General features: G+C 45.5%; 1 protein-coding gene across 4 annotated transcripts; it reads left to right on the top strand.

Annotated features, from left to right (window-relative positions):
* Positions 1 to 910: 910 nt before the first annotated feature.
* Positions 911 to 14385, top strand: nlk2 (nemo-like kinase, type 2). Of its 4 annotated transcripts, none has more exons than XR_008834821.1 (12): positions 911 to 2107; positions 4882 to 5011; positions 5087 to 5142; positions 5296 to 5402; positions 5582 to 5667; positions 6866 to 7075; positions 7694 to 7795; positions 7872 to 7958; positions 8748 to 8946; positions 9141 to 9234; positions 10185 to 10370; positions 10946 to 14385. XR_008834821.1 is itself a non-coding variant. In XM_056440869.1 (11 exons), the coding sequence occupies exons 1-11, from the start codon at positions 1803 to 1805 to the stop codon at positions 10237 to 10239; spliced, it is 1455 nt and encodes a 484-aa protein (XP_056296844.1). In that variant the 5' UTR covers positions 911 to 1802; the 3' UTR covers positions 10240 to 10495. The 4 variants fall into 4 exon arrangements, 1 of the variants encoding a protein (XP_056296844.1); XR_008834819.1 differs by having other exon boundaries at positions 911 to 2131; XR_008834820.1 differs by having other exon boundaries at positions 911 to 2131; positions 10941 to 14385.
* Positions 14386 to 16302: the final 1917 nt, after the last annotated feature.

Below are 16302 nucleotides of genomic sequence, written 5' to 3'. Positions count from 1 at the left end.
GGGAAACAAATAAAAGCACACAGCAACACGTGATGTCGTCCTTGTCTCCCATTGGTCGGCGTGTCCCGGACGTCGCCGTTATCTCACTCGCTTCATCTCTATCTTCTCTCTGTGAAGAGTCCCGTAACGTGACAGCGGAGGTCGAACGAGCACCGGCTCGGTCCCGGAGAACCGGTTTAACTTCCGCTTTGCGAGCGGCGAATTACAGAGCAAAATACCCGTATGTTGCCGCGGGCCCTATGGAGCATGCGCACTGGTGTTTCCCTTTAACCCCGCCTCCCAGCCCTCTCGCTCTGGATTCAGCCGTTACTGCATTTTTACATTATTATTATTTTAATTTTAAGACCTAATCATTTGAATTAAGGCTGGTCATGTGTTCATATTGGGACGTTCATTTACCTTTAAAAATAAATCCGCTAAATTACAGACGTCTTGTCTTTTGGAGGCGTCACGTGACTGACCAGGAAGTTGTAATTCCACCGTTTGGCCACTCTGCTTCAAAATAAATTGTTAAAAACGAGAACTCTCAAAAGTTGTTTTATTTATTTGATAGCTTTAAATTAATTTCAGATAGCCTTGCTGTAATGTTTGTATTCCACTCATTATTTTGTATTTTTGTTTAACTTATTTTATTTAGTTTTCTCATTTAATTAATTAAATTAATATATATTTTAATTTTGTATTTAATTTAAATGAGTTAACGTATTATTAGTTTTAATAATTATTTGTTTATAAAAATTTTTAAATACATATAGTTGCAAAAAGTAGGGAACAGAAATAAAAGCATAAAACAATTAAACTAGAAAAACGTAAATATGTAATATAAAAATGAGAACAAGCTGAATCTAAGGCTCTGATTGTGTAATTACAGACATATATCACAGGCAATACGTTTTTATGGTTTAATACTTGTTACAGAATTTAATAGATTTTATATACAGTTGACATTCTTTGTAAAAAACCTGCATTTGGCTTTTACACTGACACGTATGTAGAAGTTTCTGTTTACGTCGTTGGGGCCTTTTGCAGCAGCAGCTGTATCACCCACAGCGCGCATGCGCCGCTGACCGCACACGAGTGACAACCGCGGAGATTACCGGGACGTCACAGACGGAGCGGCCGCTGATTGGTCCGTGCAATCTTGCCTAATCCCACCACCAAAGAGCAGCTGAGAGAGGGGGTGTCGCGCGCGTTCACCATGTCGGATGTTTATTTATAAAACAAAATAGTTTCACCGCGTCGGTGGAGACGGAGCGACGCCGCCGGGCCGAAAAGTAGAGCTCCGAAAGCGGGGCGGCAGCGGCGGAGGGATCTGGGGGACGCGGCTCGTCCGGCCGCCGCGGATGACCGAGGCCCGGGCCCGCCCGCTTGTTGTGCTCTGGGCTCGGATACGGCTCCGGTGAGACCCGGATCAACGGCGTTAATCACGGCTCGGAGATTACCCTGGCCTGCACCAGCAGGAGGAGGAGGAAGAGGAAGAGGACCAGTGGGGGGGGCACAGTTAGAAAAGATGAAGGCGCCGCTCCCCACGTGACCCACTTTGACTCGCACCTTAAATCAGGACCGGGGCTGGCATGGCTCCAGCATGAGGGGCGTCTAGGGGCGGCTATCTGTATTTATTAAGGGGGGGGGGGGGGGGGTGCAGGTTGTTTTCTTCTTCTGTGGTTCGCCCTCCTGCACAGGTCCGCGGTGCACTAGTTGAGAGGAAGTGGGTCAGGCCGCCGGTCCGCTTCCTATAAATTCTCCATCCTCTTCATCCTCATCCTCACTTTGCGGTGCATGGCTGGTGTCAGCGCGTCGGTATGATGGCCGCGTTCACTGGAGGCTCCTCCGCGGTGGCCGCGCACCACCCGCACCACCTCCCGCCTCCTCCCCCCCACGTTCACCACCACCACCACCACCACGCGGGGGGCCAGCACCACCTGCAGCTCGGCGCCGCCGCGGTGATGCTCAACCCCGGGCAGCAGCAGCCGTACTTCCCGTCCCCGGCACCGGGACAAGCCCCCGGTCCGGCGGCCGCCGCGGCCCCGGTCAAAGCGCACCATCACCGGCAGCACGCACACCACCTGCAGCCGCAGCTGGACATCGAGCTGGACCGGCCCATCGGGTACGGGGCGTTCGGGGTCGTCTGGTGAGTGCGCGCGCACCTCCAGCAGCCAGCGGGGTGCAGCCCGTTTTGAAGTCTTGTAGGCAGCAGAGACCTGAATGTAACTTCATCAATGCACAGCAGTACACACACACACACACACACACACACGCGCACACACACACACACACAGACACACACTCACACACACGTTTGAAACGTGTAGTAACTGCATGCTCCGGCCAGATGAATACTGCAGATACACGTAACCATGGCGACATGTCTTCTCTGTCTGCTGTGGGGAACACAGACAGGTGTTCAGGTCTCAGGTGATCTTCAGCACCAGGTTTCATATTGTGAATAAATCTGGTCTGTGTGTCCTAACAAGTCTGTCCAATCATGACATCATCTCATGATAAATACTACCTGTCGACCTGTCTACCTACCTGTCTTCCTACCTGTTCTACATGACGACCTTTCCCTCTACTTCTCTACCTACATGTCTATCTAGATACCTGTCTACCTATCTTCATACCAACCTGTCCGTCTACCTGTCTGTCTACCTGTCTGTCTTCCTACCTTTGACCAAACAGGATTATAAATATGTCAAATTAAAAGGTTATAACTGAATGTTGACCAACCACGAGGTGTCATCGGTGTTTTCCTTCAGTCTCAGAAGTGGAAAGAGAACTTCTTTGAGCTAGAAAAGGAGACGAGTGAACAAAGGGAGAGAACTAGGAGAGCAGAAGTGTTTCCTAGGTCCTGAACCTCTTAGCTCGCCATCTGTCGGCCTCGGCTGATCCTCTTGGAGGCGGTTCACTGGCTCCTAGGAGAGCCGACGGACCCCCGACCGATGGTCCATCGAAGGGTCCCCTGACCACGTGTTTCATCTCACGGTCCGACGGGCCGACCGAAGCCTCCTGACCCCTCGGCCCTCAGTGTCCGAGATGACTGTAGCAGAGATTCAGTCTAAAGGTCACGGAGGAGGGGTCGTCCTCTGGGGACGAGCGAGGCCCAGTGGTCACAGGGAGAGAGAGAGAGAGAGTTTGAACTGTTCAATAACAAGGGTCAGGAGCTCATTGGCTGGTTTGAGTCACTCACCCGAGACGGACAGGAGAGGAGGCGGGGCTTAAGTCCACCAGTCATGGACCAACGTCTCCGTCAGCAGTCCTGCTTCAAGTTCCTGTGTGCGCTCTGGTTCAGGGGGATGTCTGACCTCTGACCTCTATCCTCTGTCCTCTATCCTCTGTCCTCTATCCTCTATTCTCTGTCCTCTATCCTCTGTCCTCTATCCTCTGTCCTCTATCCTCTATTCTCTGACCTCTATCCTCTGTCCTATATCCTCTATTCTCTATCCTCTGACCTCTATCCTCTGTCCTCTATCCTCTATTCTCTGACCTATATTCTCTGTCCTCTATCCTCTGTCCTCTGACCTCTATTCTCTGTCCTCTATCCTCTGACCTCTATCCTCTATCCTCGATCCTCTATCCTCTGACCTCTATTCTCTGACCTCTATCCTCTGTCCTCTGTCCTCTATCCTCTGTCCTCTATCCTCTGACCTCTATTCTCTGTCCTCTATCCTCTGTCCTCTATCCTCTGACCTCTATCCTCTATCCTCTGACCTCTATTCTCTGACCTCTATCCTCTATCCTCGATCCTCTGACCTCTGTCCTCTGACCTCTATTCTCTGTCCTCTATCCTCTGTCCTCTATCCTCTGACCTCTATCCTCTATTCGCTGTCCTCTATCCTCTGACCTCTATTCTCTGTCCTCTGACCTCTGTCCTCGATCCTCTATCCTCTGACCTCTATCCTCTATCCTCTATCCTCTGTCCTCTATCCTCTGTCCTCTATCCTCTATCCTCTATCCTCTATCCTCTATCCTCTGACCTCTATTCTCTGACCTCTATCCTCTATCCTCGATCCTCTGACCTCTGTCCTCTGACCTCTATCCTCTGTCCTCTATCCTCTGACCTCTATCCTCTGACCTATAGCCTCTATCCTCTGACCTCTGTCCTCTATCCTCTATCCTCTGACCTCTATCCTCTGACCTCTATCCTCTATCCTCTGTCCTCTATCCTCTATCCTCTGACCTCTATCCTCTGACCTCTATCCTCTGTCCTCTATCCTCTATCCTCGATCCTCTATCCTCTGACCTCTATCCTCTGACCTCTGTCCTCTATCCTCTGACCTCTATCCTCTGTCCTCTATCCTCTGACCTATATCCTCTGACCTATATCCTCTATCCTCTATCCTCTGTCCTCTATCCTCTGACCTCTATCCTCTATCCTCTGACCTCTATCCTCTGACCTCTGTCCTCTATCCTCTGTCCTCTATCCTCTATCCTCTGTCCTCTGTCCTCTATCCTCTGTCCTCTATCCTCTGACCTCTATCCTCTATCCTCTGTCCTCTATCCTCTATCCTCTATCCTCTGACCTCTGACCTCTGTCCTCTATCCTCTGACCTCTATCCTCTGTCCTCTGTCCTCTGACCTCTATCCTCTATCCTCTGACCTCTATCCTCTGTCCTCTATCCTCTATCCTCTGACCTCTGTCCTCTGACCTCTATCCTCTATCCTCTATCCTCTGTCCTCTGACCTCTATCCTCTGTCCTCTATCCTCTGACCTCTGACCTCTATCCTCTATCCTCTGTCCTCTGTCCTCTGTCCTCTATCCTCTGTCCTCTGACCTCTATCCTCTATTCTCTGACCTCTATCCTCTGTCCTCTATCCTCTGACCTCTATCCTCTGTCCTCTGTCCTCTGACCTCTGTCCTCTGACCTCTGTCCTCTCCACCAGGTCGGTGACGGACCCGAGGGACGGTAAGAAGGTGGCCCTCAAGAAGATGCCCAATGTCTTCCAAAACCTGGTTTCTTGTAAGCGGGTGTTCCGGGAGCTGAAGATGCTGAGCTTCTTCAAGCACGAGAACGTGAGTCCACGCCGAGGCGCCTCCACCTGTCCGTCTCCCGGCCTCCACCTGTAACCACCGTCTCTCTGTCCTCAGGTCCTCTCGGCTCTGGACATTCTACAACCTCCTCACATCGACTACTTTGAGGAGATGTATCCTTGACCCTGATGTCTCTGGGCCTCCAGAGCTTTACAGGCCTGGAGGTTCAGCCTGGTAGAGCAGGTCCAGCTCCAGGACCAGGTCTCAGGCCCCTCCTCGACCTCCTTGACCTCCTCAACCTCCTTGACCTCCTTAACGGCCCTCAGCTACGTGGTGACTGAACTCATGCAGAGCGACCTCCATAAGATCATCGTCTCACCTCAGCCGCTCAGCTCCGACCACGCCAAGGTCTTCCTCTATCAGATCCTACGAGGTGAGGCATATCAACCTAGCCATGATTACATTAGATATAGATATATATAGATATATAGATATATATACATATCTATATATATTTCTATATATATCTATATATCTCTGTTTGGAGCAGTGGGCTCTGGTCCGTCATGGTTTCCGAGTCTTGAGGACTTTTGTTCTGTTTCTCTCCTCCAGGACTGAAATACCTTCATTCTGCTGGCATCCTCCACCGAGACATCAAGCCGGGGAACCTCCTGGTGAACAGCAACTGTGTGCTCAAGGTACGTGAGGAAGGAAGGAAGCCAACATATGCTGTGGGGAAAGAGTCGGTTATCATATGTGTTCACGTTCACTTCATAGAACTGATGGTTGTCTCCTAAAGGGGCGTGGTTAGTCTCTCCGTGTCTCTCTGACGGGTCTCGTTGACGGGTCTCGTTGACGGGTCTCTCTGACGTGTCTCGATGACGGGTCTCGTTGACGGGTCTCGTTGACGGGTCTCTCTGACGTGTCTCGATGACGGGTCTCGTTGACGGGTCTCGTTGACGGGTCTCGATGACGGGTCTCGATGACGGGTCTCGATGACGGGTCTCGATGACGGGTCTCGTTGACGGGTCTCGATGACGGGTCTCGTTGACGGGTCTCTCTGACGGGTCTCGATGACGGGTCTCGTTGACGGGTCTCGATGACGGGTCTCGATGACGGGTCTCGATGACGGGTCTCGATGACGGGTCTCGTTGACGGGTCTCGATGACGGGTCTCGTTGACGGGTCTCGTTGACGGGTCTCGTTGACGGGTCTCGATGACGGGTCTCGATGACGGGTCTCGATGACGGGTCTCGATGACGGGTCTCGATGACGGGTCTCGTTGACGGGTCTCGTTGACGGGTCTCTCTGACGTGTCTCGATGACGGGTCTCGTTGACGGGTCTCGTTGACGGGTCTCGATGACGTGTCTCGATGACGGGTCTCGATGGACGGTCTGGCGGGTCTCGTGGACGGGTCTCGATGGTCTCGGACGGGTCTCGGCGGGTCTCGTTGGCGGGTCTCTGGCGTGTCTCGATGGCGGGTCTCGATGACGGGTCTCGTGCGGGTCTCGTTGGCGTGTCTCGATGGCGGGTCTCGTTGGCGGGTCTCGATGGCGGGTCTCGATGGGTCTCGGCGACGGTCTCTGGCGGGTCTCGACGGGTCTCGATGGCGGGTCTCGATGGCGGGTCTCGTTGACGGGTCTCGATGACGGGTCTCGTTGACGGGTCTCGATGACGGGTCTCGATGACGGGTCTCGTTGACGGGTCTCGATGACGTGTCTCGTTGACGGGTCTCGATGACGGGTCTCGATGACGGGTCTCGATGACGGGTCTCGTTGACGGGTCTCGATGACGGGTCTCGTTGACGGGTCTCGATGACGGGTCTCGTTGACGGGTCTCGATGACGGGTCTCGTTGTTGTTGACGTTTTCGTTTAATGAGCTCGTACTGACTCCAGATCTGTGACTTCGGCCTGGCCCGGGTGGAGGAGTCGGACGAGTCTCGGCACATGACTCAGGAAGTGGTGACGCAGTACTACAGAGCTCCAGAGATCCTCATGGGGAGCCGCCATTACTCCAACGCCATCGACATTTGGTCCGTGGGCTGCATCTTCGCCGAGCTGCTGGGGAGACGCATCCTCTTCCAGGCCCAGAGCCCCATCCAGCAGGTACCCGAGCACCTCCTGCGTCCAGAGGGAATCCCTCATGTGTGTTACATCATGACACGAGAGGTTTAGGGATCCGGGGAAGGCAAGATACTTTATTTAATAAGCATTCATAATAAAAAGGAGGAGGGACCAATGAGAGAACCCTTGATCCAGTTTAGAAAAAGGTGTGAAGACTCCTTTACCTCCATGAGGTGAATCATATTCAGGAGATAACCTCTGGTCCTTGAAGCTGCATTCTCTCTCCTGGCCACCAGGGGGCGACTCCTCTGGTTGTATAGAAGTCCATGCTTCATGTGTTAAAGCTGCATTCTCTCTTCTGACCACCAGGGGGCGACTCCTCTGGTTGTATAGAAGTCCATGCTTCATGTGTTAAAGCTGCACTCTCTCTCCTGACCACCAGGGGGCGACTCCTCTGGTTGTATAGAAGTCCATGCTTCATGTGTTAAAGCTGCATTCTCTCTTCTGACCACCAGGGGGCTCCTCTGGTTGTATAGAAGTCTATGCTTCATGTGTTAGAGCTGCATTCTCTCTCCTGACCACCAGGGGGCGACTCCTCTGGTTGTATAGAAGCATGAGTGTGGGGTTACCCCTAACCTCTGGTCTCTGATGTCTTTGCAGCTGGATCTCATCACAGACCTGCTGGGCACGCCCTCCGTGGAGGCCGTGAGGACGGCGTGTGAAGGCGCCCGTGCACACGTCCACGGAGGAGCTCACAAACAGGTGAGGAACACAACTAGTACACAAACTCCCTGTTGTTGTTGTTGTTGTTGAGACGTGTGTGTGTGTGTGTGTGCAGCCGTCCCTCCCGGTGCTCTACACGCTGTCGGGCCAGGCCACCCACGAGGCGGTGCACCTGCTCTGCAGGATGCTGGTGTTCGACCCGGTGAGTCGTCATGACAACTGCCCATTGACATGAGATCTATTTGCTTATTAGAGATTACAACAGCAGAAAACACTGGAATGTAAACACAGATGAACAATAGAAGAACATTTCTTTAGTTTACATATCGCAATCACAAAGGAAAATAAAAAAGTTCCAACTAAAATAGAAACAGTAAAGTGACTACAACAAAGATGAAATACAAGAGAAGAAATATAAAGTGTAACATAAAGAGTCGCCCCCTGGTGGTCAGGAGAGAGAATGCAGCTTTAACACATGTAGCATAGACTTCTATACAACCAGAGGAGGCGCCCCCTGGTGGTCAGGAGAGAGAATGCAGCTTTAACACATGAAGCATATACTTCTATACAACCAGAGGAGGCGCCCCCTGGTGGTCAGGAGAGAGAATTCAGCTTTAACACATGTAGCATAGACTTCTATACAACCAGAGGAGCCGCCCCCTGGTGGTCAGGAGAGAGAATGCAGCTTTAACACATGTAGCATAGACTTCTATACAACCAGAGGAGGCGCCCCCTGGTGGTCAGTAGAGATAATGCAGCTTTAACACATGAAGCATAGACTTCTATACAACCAGAGGAGTTACCCCTGGTGGTCAGGAGAGAGAATGCAGCTTTAACACATGAAGCATAGACTTCTATACAACCAGATGAGTTACCCCTGGTGGTCAGGAGAGAGAATGCAGCTTCAACACATGAAGCATAGACTTCTATACAACCATAGGAGCCCCCTGGTGGCCAGTCGATGGTAAAGCAGCTCCTCTTGTGTCTCCAGTCCAAGAGGATCTCGGCGAAGGACGCCCTGGCCCACCCGTACCTGGACGAGGGCCGGCTGCGCTACCACACCTGCATGTGCGCGTGCTGCTACACCACGGCGTCCGGCCGCGTCTACACCAGCGACTTTGAGCCCGTCACCGATCCCAAGTTCGACGACGGCTTCGAGAAGAACCTGAGCTCTGTGAGACGGGTCAAAGGTCAGCGGAGCTGAGCTACCGGTCTCGGCAGTCTCGTTTTTCCCCTTCAAAATAAAAGTCCTGCTCATCTCTGTAATCGGAACCATAACTCAGCTTTAGTGCAGAATAACAGTTATTCAATTCACTTCCTGTTGGACTTTAAAAGGTGATACCATCATAATACATCCTGTGTGTACTTCCTGTTCTTCCCTCAGAGATCATCCACCAGTTCATCCTGGAGCAGCAGAAGGGGAGTCGAGTGCCGCTCTGCATCAACCCTCAATCAGCTGCCTTCAAGAGCTTCATTAGGTGGGGGGCTCTATACACTCACACATATACACTATATATATATATATAAATATATATTTATATATGTATATATACATATATATATGTATATATATATATATACTCATATACACTATATATATATATACACATATACACTATATATATATTATATATGTATATATACATATATATATGTATATATATAAATATATATATATACACTATATATATATATATATATTTATATATACAGGACTGTCTCAGAAAATTAGAATATTGTGATGAAGTTCTTTATTTTCTGTAATGCAATTTAAAAAACAAAAATGTCATGCATTCTGGATTCATTACAAATCAACTGAAATATTGCAAGCCTTTTATTCTGATTTATTGCTGATTATGGCTTACAGCTTAAGAAAACTCAAATATCCTATCTCTAAATATTAGAATATCATGAAAAAGTATACTAGTAGGGTATTAAACAAATCACTTGAATTGTCTAATTAACTCGAAACACCTGCAAGGGTTTCCTGAGCCTTGACAAACACTCAGCTGTTATAAATCTTTTCTTTTACTTGGTCTGAGGAAATATTAAAATTTTATGAGATAGGATTTTAGAGTTTTCTTAAGCTGTAAGCCATAATCAGCAATATTAAAAGAATAAAAGGCTTGCAATATTTCAGTTGATTTGTAATGAATCCAGAATGCATGACATTTTTGTTTTTTTAATTGCATTGCAGAAAATAAAGAACTTTATCACAATATTCTAATTTTCTGAGACAGTCCTGTATGTATATATACATATATATATATATATATATATATACACATATACACTATATATATATATAAATATATATTTATATATATATATATTCCGTCTGTGAGAACTTCTCTGTTGTGGTTGGTGTTGTAATAAAAGTGGAGTTACAGAAGCACGACGTCACTAACTGCTCCTCCCTCTCCACCAGCTCCACTGTGGCTCAGCCCTCTGAAATGCCTCCGTCTCCCCTGGCGTGGGAGTGACCTCCTGCTCCTGCTCCTCCTCCTCCTTCTCTTCCTCCTGCTCCTCCTCCTCCTGACTGACGAGCTGCTAAACCAGGAACAAGGAGGACGTCTGGACTGTCGTCCATCGCAGCGTGGAGCGGGACTCGCAGGTCTGCACCCGGACTGATGCTTCATGGGATTATTATTATGATTATGATTATTATTATTAGGGGGGTTTGTTATGATATGAATGCAACAAATGATCCGTAGACCAAGTCAGAATGTGTCATCTGGTTGTTCCAGGTAGATGAGATTTTAGCAGTTATTTTACAATTGCTTTGCTATATATATATTAATATATATATATATATATATATATTTATTTGTTTATATATATATATATATAAATATTTATATATAAATGTATATATTTATATAAATATTTATAAATATATTTATGTTTATATAAATATATACATTTATATATATATATTAATACATATTTAAATATAAATATTTATTTATATAAATATATATAATTATTTATATGAATAAATATATATATTTATATCAATGTAAATAAAAAAGAGGTCTATTTTAACATGACCATGCCGCTCTGCGATGTCTCGTCCCCCGTGTGGAACAGGAAGCTGCTCGGCCACCGTATATTTAAGAGTTACGCTCGTGTTCCCGTGTTTTAACCGGACGTTTGTACTTTTTTCACAATTAATTTGCCAAAGATCAGGATCCGGTGTGTGACGGAGGTTCTCTGAAGATCTCACGACCTCCTGACCTCAGTGTCCTGGTCTCAGCCTCTCCTCGGGGTCGTTGTTTATTTGTTTACACCACCAAAGAAACCAGGAGCTCACTGAGCTGCTCAGGACCTTCTTCTCTGGTGCCGTTGCCGTGGACTCTGTCGCCCCCTGCTGGCCCCCCGGAGCCCTTCATGCGTCCTCGTGACGTCATACTGAGTCAGAAGGGCCTTTGCAGAGAGTGTAATGTTCAGAGGAGGAGCCGTCACTTTGTTTTATTTTTATTGGATTTAAACAAGATGATGATAATAATCTGATACACAGTCTGCTTGTCCTGGAGCTGTGCTGCCCCCTGCTGGTCCAGAGAGGAACAGCTCAGCTGGAAACACGCAACAACATTTATGAGAATAACAAACATTTATGAGATTAGACGAGACATTCATCGTTTTGAATCTCAGAAAAAAATTAATTAGTTACCAGAGGTTAGTTCACTGAGGTTAGTTAACTGAGATTAGTTAACTGAGATTAGTTAGTTAACAGATTCGTTAACTGAGATTAGTTAACTGAGATTAGTTAGTTAACTGAGATTAGTTAACTGAGATTAGTTAGTTAACTGAGGTTTGTTAACTGAGATTAGTTAACTGAGGTTAGTTAACTGAGATTAGTTAGTTAACTGAGATTAGTTAGTTAACTGAGGTTTGTTAACTGAGGTTAGTTAACTGATGTAGGTTATTTCACTGAGGTTAGTTCATTAACTGAGGTTAGTTAACACAGGTTAACTTCTACCAGACCAACAGAGAGTGACTGTTAGACGAGCTGGTCTCTGAAGGTTAAAGGTCAAAGGGAAACATGGCCGACACTTCGGGGAATCCTCTTGAAACACTTTAACCGGTTTAACCAGTTTAACCATCCTAACCATCTTAACCAGTAATACCCTCCTCCTGCTCGCTCTACTTGAATCTATTCGCCGTGGATTGAATTCTAGCGTCCCGACGAGTAGCATCGGACCGACGGATGACACGGTGAGGGGAGGGACTAGAGGGAAGGGGAGGAGCCAGGGTAGAAGGGGAGGGGCTAGATGGGAGGGGAGGAGCCAGGGTGGAAGGGGAGGGGCTAGATGGGAGGGGAGGGGTTGATCCAGCGAGCTCCGCTGCCCCCCTCCTCCACGTCAGGAATTAAATATATTTTTCGGGAAGTTTTCTATTGGTTGCGTCTCCATGTGAATAAATATAGATATAAAGTTTAAATAGAGGCATAAACAATAACCACTGTAGAGCCGTGTTGTCAGATTTATATGGCCAGTAGTTCCTTTTTATTTTTTAAAAACTACAACTTGCATACAAATTGTGTAAATATATATTTTGTGTATTTGTACCCTGCGAGCCTCGTGAACCTCCGCCGCGTCTCCGAGGAGAAGCCATGTTTGTTATTGGTGGTGATGAAGATGATGATGAAGAGTCATCAGAGCTGCAGCGTGTTGGACCTCCGGATCAATAACTTTGGCTTTTGTTTACCTCACAATTTACAAACAAAAAACACTTGAATGTCCATTTGAAGCTTTTATACAGAAATTCTGTCACGTCCTTCCTGCTGAACCCCCCCCACACACACACACACAACGAACACCTGACATCAATACATTATTATTAATATTAATACCGATAGCCAAGGTTCCCCGACTGTCGGTCCACGTTGTCTCTTCCACAGCGGTGCGTTCAAGGACCCCCCTACACATGTGATTAAACCGCCGCCGCATTGCATTGTGGGATCATTTCAATTTGGATACTGTAATATTTGACTTTTGGTTTAATATAAAATAAAGTTGAGCAGCATCTCGTCCAATCAGGAGCCAGTATTTAATCAAGCTTTGTTCCTGTGACAACATTAAAAAAATAAGTTTTCATAACTTCATATTTTGTGACGGCTGCTTTTCTGATTAAAAATCTAAAATAAGTAAATAATACGTCATTATAATTAATAAATAACGTTGTGACCAAATATATATGTCATATACATATATATATTTATATATAGATATATATATTTATATATATATATATTTATATACACTACCGTTCAAAAGTTTGGGGTCACTTAGAAATGTCTTTATTCTTCAAAGTAAAGCAGTTTTTTCAATAAAGATCACATTAATCATAAATACCCTCTATACATTGTTAATGTGGTAAATGACTATTCTAGGTGGAAACGTCTGGTTTCTAATGAAATAGCTCCAGAGGTGTATAGAGGCCCATTTCCATCAACTATCACTCCAGTGTTCTAATGGTACATTGTGTTTGCTAATCGCCTTAGAAGACTAATATCTGATTAGAAAACCCTTGTGCAATTATGTTAGCACAGCTGAAAACAGTTATGCTGGTGATATAAGCTGTACAACTGGCCTTCCTTTGAGCTTGAAGCTTGAAGAACAAAATTAATACTTCAAATATTAATCATTATTTCTAACCTTGTCAATGTCTTGACTATATTTTCTATTCAATTTTCAATTCATTTGATAAATAAAAGTGAATTTTCATGGAAGACACGAAATTGAATGGATGACCCCAAACTTTTGAACGGTAGTGTATATATATATATATATATATAGATAGATGGATATGTATATCTATATATTTATATGCATTACATTTTTACATTACCGGTTCAACACTTCAAACTGAGTCTTGAGTCATTTTATGGTTTTATCTGCTTTGTTAAGTATTTTTAAAATAGTTTTATCATTAAGTCACATTAATAATAAACTAGTTTTTAGTTATTTAATTAATTAATTAGAATCTTATCCTCATGGATTTCGTCGTGTTTCTGAATTTGCTGTGTTTCTGAATTTAATAGTTTTTTAAATATGATTAAATGTTAAAGGATAAACTTCCTCCACCAAACTATATATATATTGATTCTCTGATGTCATTGTTTTACTAGTATACTTATTTTTTAATCCAGTTTGTTGTTGTTATGTTAGAGGATGAAGTTTAAACTAAAGGCTCATAATCTGAATTCCGTTATGAAGAATAACCACAGGGTGGCGCTGTGGTGGATCATCCATCTGAATTAATGGGGATTTTTCTCAGGAATTAAGTCACCTTCAGTAGTCGGACCCCCCCCCCCCCCCCATGTCACCTGTGTAATATCGTCATCATGTTTCCTTTATGTTATATCTTCTGTCTGAATGCAGAATTTAAATGAAGTTATTCTCATTTTAAATAGTAGATTAATAACTAATCACCAGAAAACTACTGGATTCCTATGATTTGCTGTCACATACAATGTTTGTTTATTTGATGTTTTAATCAGATGCATTGTAATTTGAATAAAACCTGCAGTGTGTATATATATATATAACCGAGGCGTGTGGAGCTGCCCTGACGTGGTTTCAGGTCACCAGACCATGAACACATTAAATGTGGCGTTTAAAGAAGTTTGTTGTTCCTCTCTCTCCTTCATGCAGCTCAAGGCTTATGTGTTATATTTATATACTCATTTTACTCATTTGACACAATACTTCTTAATAAGTAGTTTCACATCATTTCAACATCTTACTTTTATTATAAACAAAAAACAAACCAATCAATGAAATATCTTTAATTTCCGCATGTATTATTTGCAGCTACATTTAAATGAATTACTTTATTGTCGATTCATACATGCACATTTTAAAATGTGTATATTTATGTATGTATTATATATCTGGGCCTTCAAGGTTTTTTTATGTACTTAATATCTCACATTGTTATCTCACATTGTTTGTTCATTTTTATATTAATTAATGAAGATTCTAATTTTCAAAATAAATATCATTATTACGCCCAAGTGGCAACGCCTTCGTGTGGCGTTTTATTTTGGAGGGGGTGACCGGAAACGTGGCTGATTTCCCGCCCGCCAGCTTGACGGCGCTACTCCCACGAGCTGCCACGTCGAGCTCCGCGAGGACCGTCGGCTTTTAAAACTCACCGGCCCGTCCGCCGCCTCGCGCCCCGACGGCCTGGAGGAAACCCCGTAGCAGCGGGGAGCCGGCCGCCAACCGCCCGCGAGAGAGCGTCCGGTACGGACTCTCCGGTTCAACCGTCAGCAGAATTTAGTAACTTCACTAACGTCAGCTAACTGTCCGTTACGTTACGCGACGTCACGTGACGACCGGCGACGTGACGTCGTCTCGTGTTTATATTGTTTTACTAGAAGTTACAGTAGTAGTAGTAGTTGTTGTTGTTGTTGTCAACAGTGTAGTTTTAGTCACTCAGTCACAGTTTAAAATACCGTATCGGTGTTTTGTAACAGTCGGAATCATACATTACGTCACAGGTGTCGCGCTTTGGTTCGTCCCCGTGTTCGTTCGTGTCCTCTGAACCGCTGACGTCACTGGTTGCGTTCAACTCGGGCCATAATATATATATATAATATATATTTATTTATGTAGCTTTGACTGTTTCTACCTCAAAAAATTCGACTTTCTTCACATTATTTTGTACAATATATTTATAATTTATATATATTTATATATATAATTAATATATATAATTAATATATATGTATAAACAAATGCTTAATTATAGATAAATATATATATATATGAATTATATATATATTTATTATGTATATAAATAAATATTAATTATATATTAATAAGATATATACAATTAATATATATGTATAAATAAATGCTTGATTACATATATATATATATATATTATTTTTATTATGTATATAAATATATATTAATTATATATATTAATTAATATAGAATGATATGGTCAACCGTGGGGCCGGCCGGCCTCTGCCTGGCCTCCTCGTGGTTCTGATGGCGTCCCCCTTGTGCAGGTCCCTGTGTGTCCACCGGAGGCAGCCATGAGGCAGCTCAAGGGGAAACCCAAGAAGGAGTCGTCCCGGGACAAGAAGGAGCGTAAGCAGACCATGCAGGAGGCGCGGCGGCAGGTGGCCACCATCGTGCTGCCCACGCTCGCCGTGCTGGTGCTGCTCATCGTGGCGTTCGTCTACGTGGCCACCCGGCCGGGCGACATCGAGTAGACGCACGGACCGATGACAGTGGCTTCACCCAAAGGACTACACCCCAACTCCACACAATCATGTGACCATTTTAAGCTTCCCCCAAAGAACCGGTCCGTGCCTTCAGATGGATCAACGGCGCCAAGCCAAAGGCCTCCGCGCGGCGGGTCCGGAGGGGGACTCTGTGAACAATGGCCGCCGTGCGACCAGAGGACTGCAGAAACATCCGCTCCGTCTTTCATGTGGACGTTTGTTCTCCGTTATTCACGAGTCGCCGTGACGACGTGCCTTCACACATCATCCTGTGTTAGTTCAGTTCAATAAATGAATTTTT

This window comes from Pseudoliparis swirei, chromosome 20 (genome assembly GCF_029220125.1).
Source record: "Pseudoliparis swirei isolate HS2019 ecotype Mariana Trench chromosome 20, NWPU_hadal_v1, whole genome shotgun sequence".
Classification (NCBI taxonomy): Eukaryota; Metazoa; Chordata; class Actinopteri; order Perciformes; family Liparidae; genus Pseudoliparis; species Pseudoliparis swirei.
Note: the sequence above shows the minus strand (reverse complement) of the source record. Positions and strands in the feature narration are given on the sequence as shown.

What these genes read in the sequence shown, in the direction of transcription:
- nlk2 (XM_056440869.1), top strand. Translation starts at nt 1,803, where the DNA reads ATGATGGCCGCGTTCACTGGAGGCTCCTCCGCGGTGGCCGCGCACCAC. An exon ending in ATCGACTACTTTGAGGAGAT is followed by an intron (nt 5,143 to 5,295) that starts GTATCCTTGACC and finishes AACGGCCCTCAG; the next exon opens with CTACGTGGTGACTGAACTCA. An exon ending in GCCTTCAAGAGCTTCATTAG is followed by an intron (nt 9,235 to 10,184) that starts GTGGGGGGCTCT and finishes CCTCTCCACCAG; the next exon opens with CTCCACTGTGGCTCAGCCCT.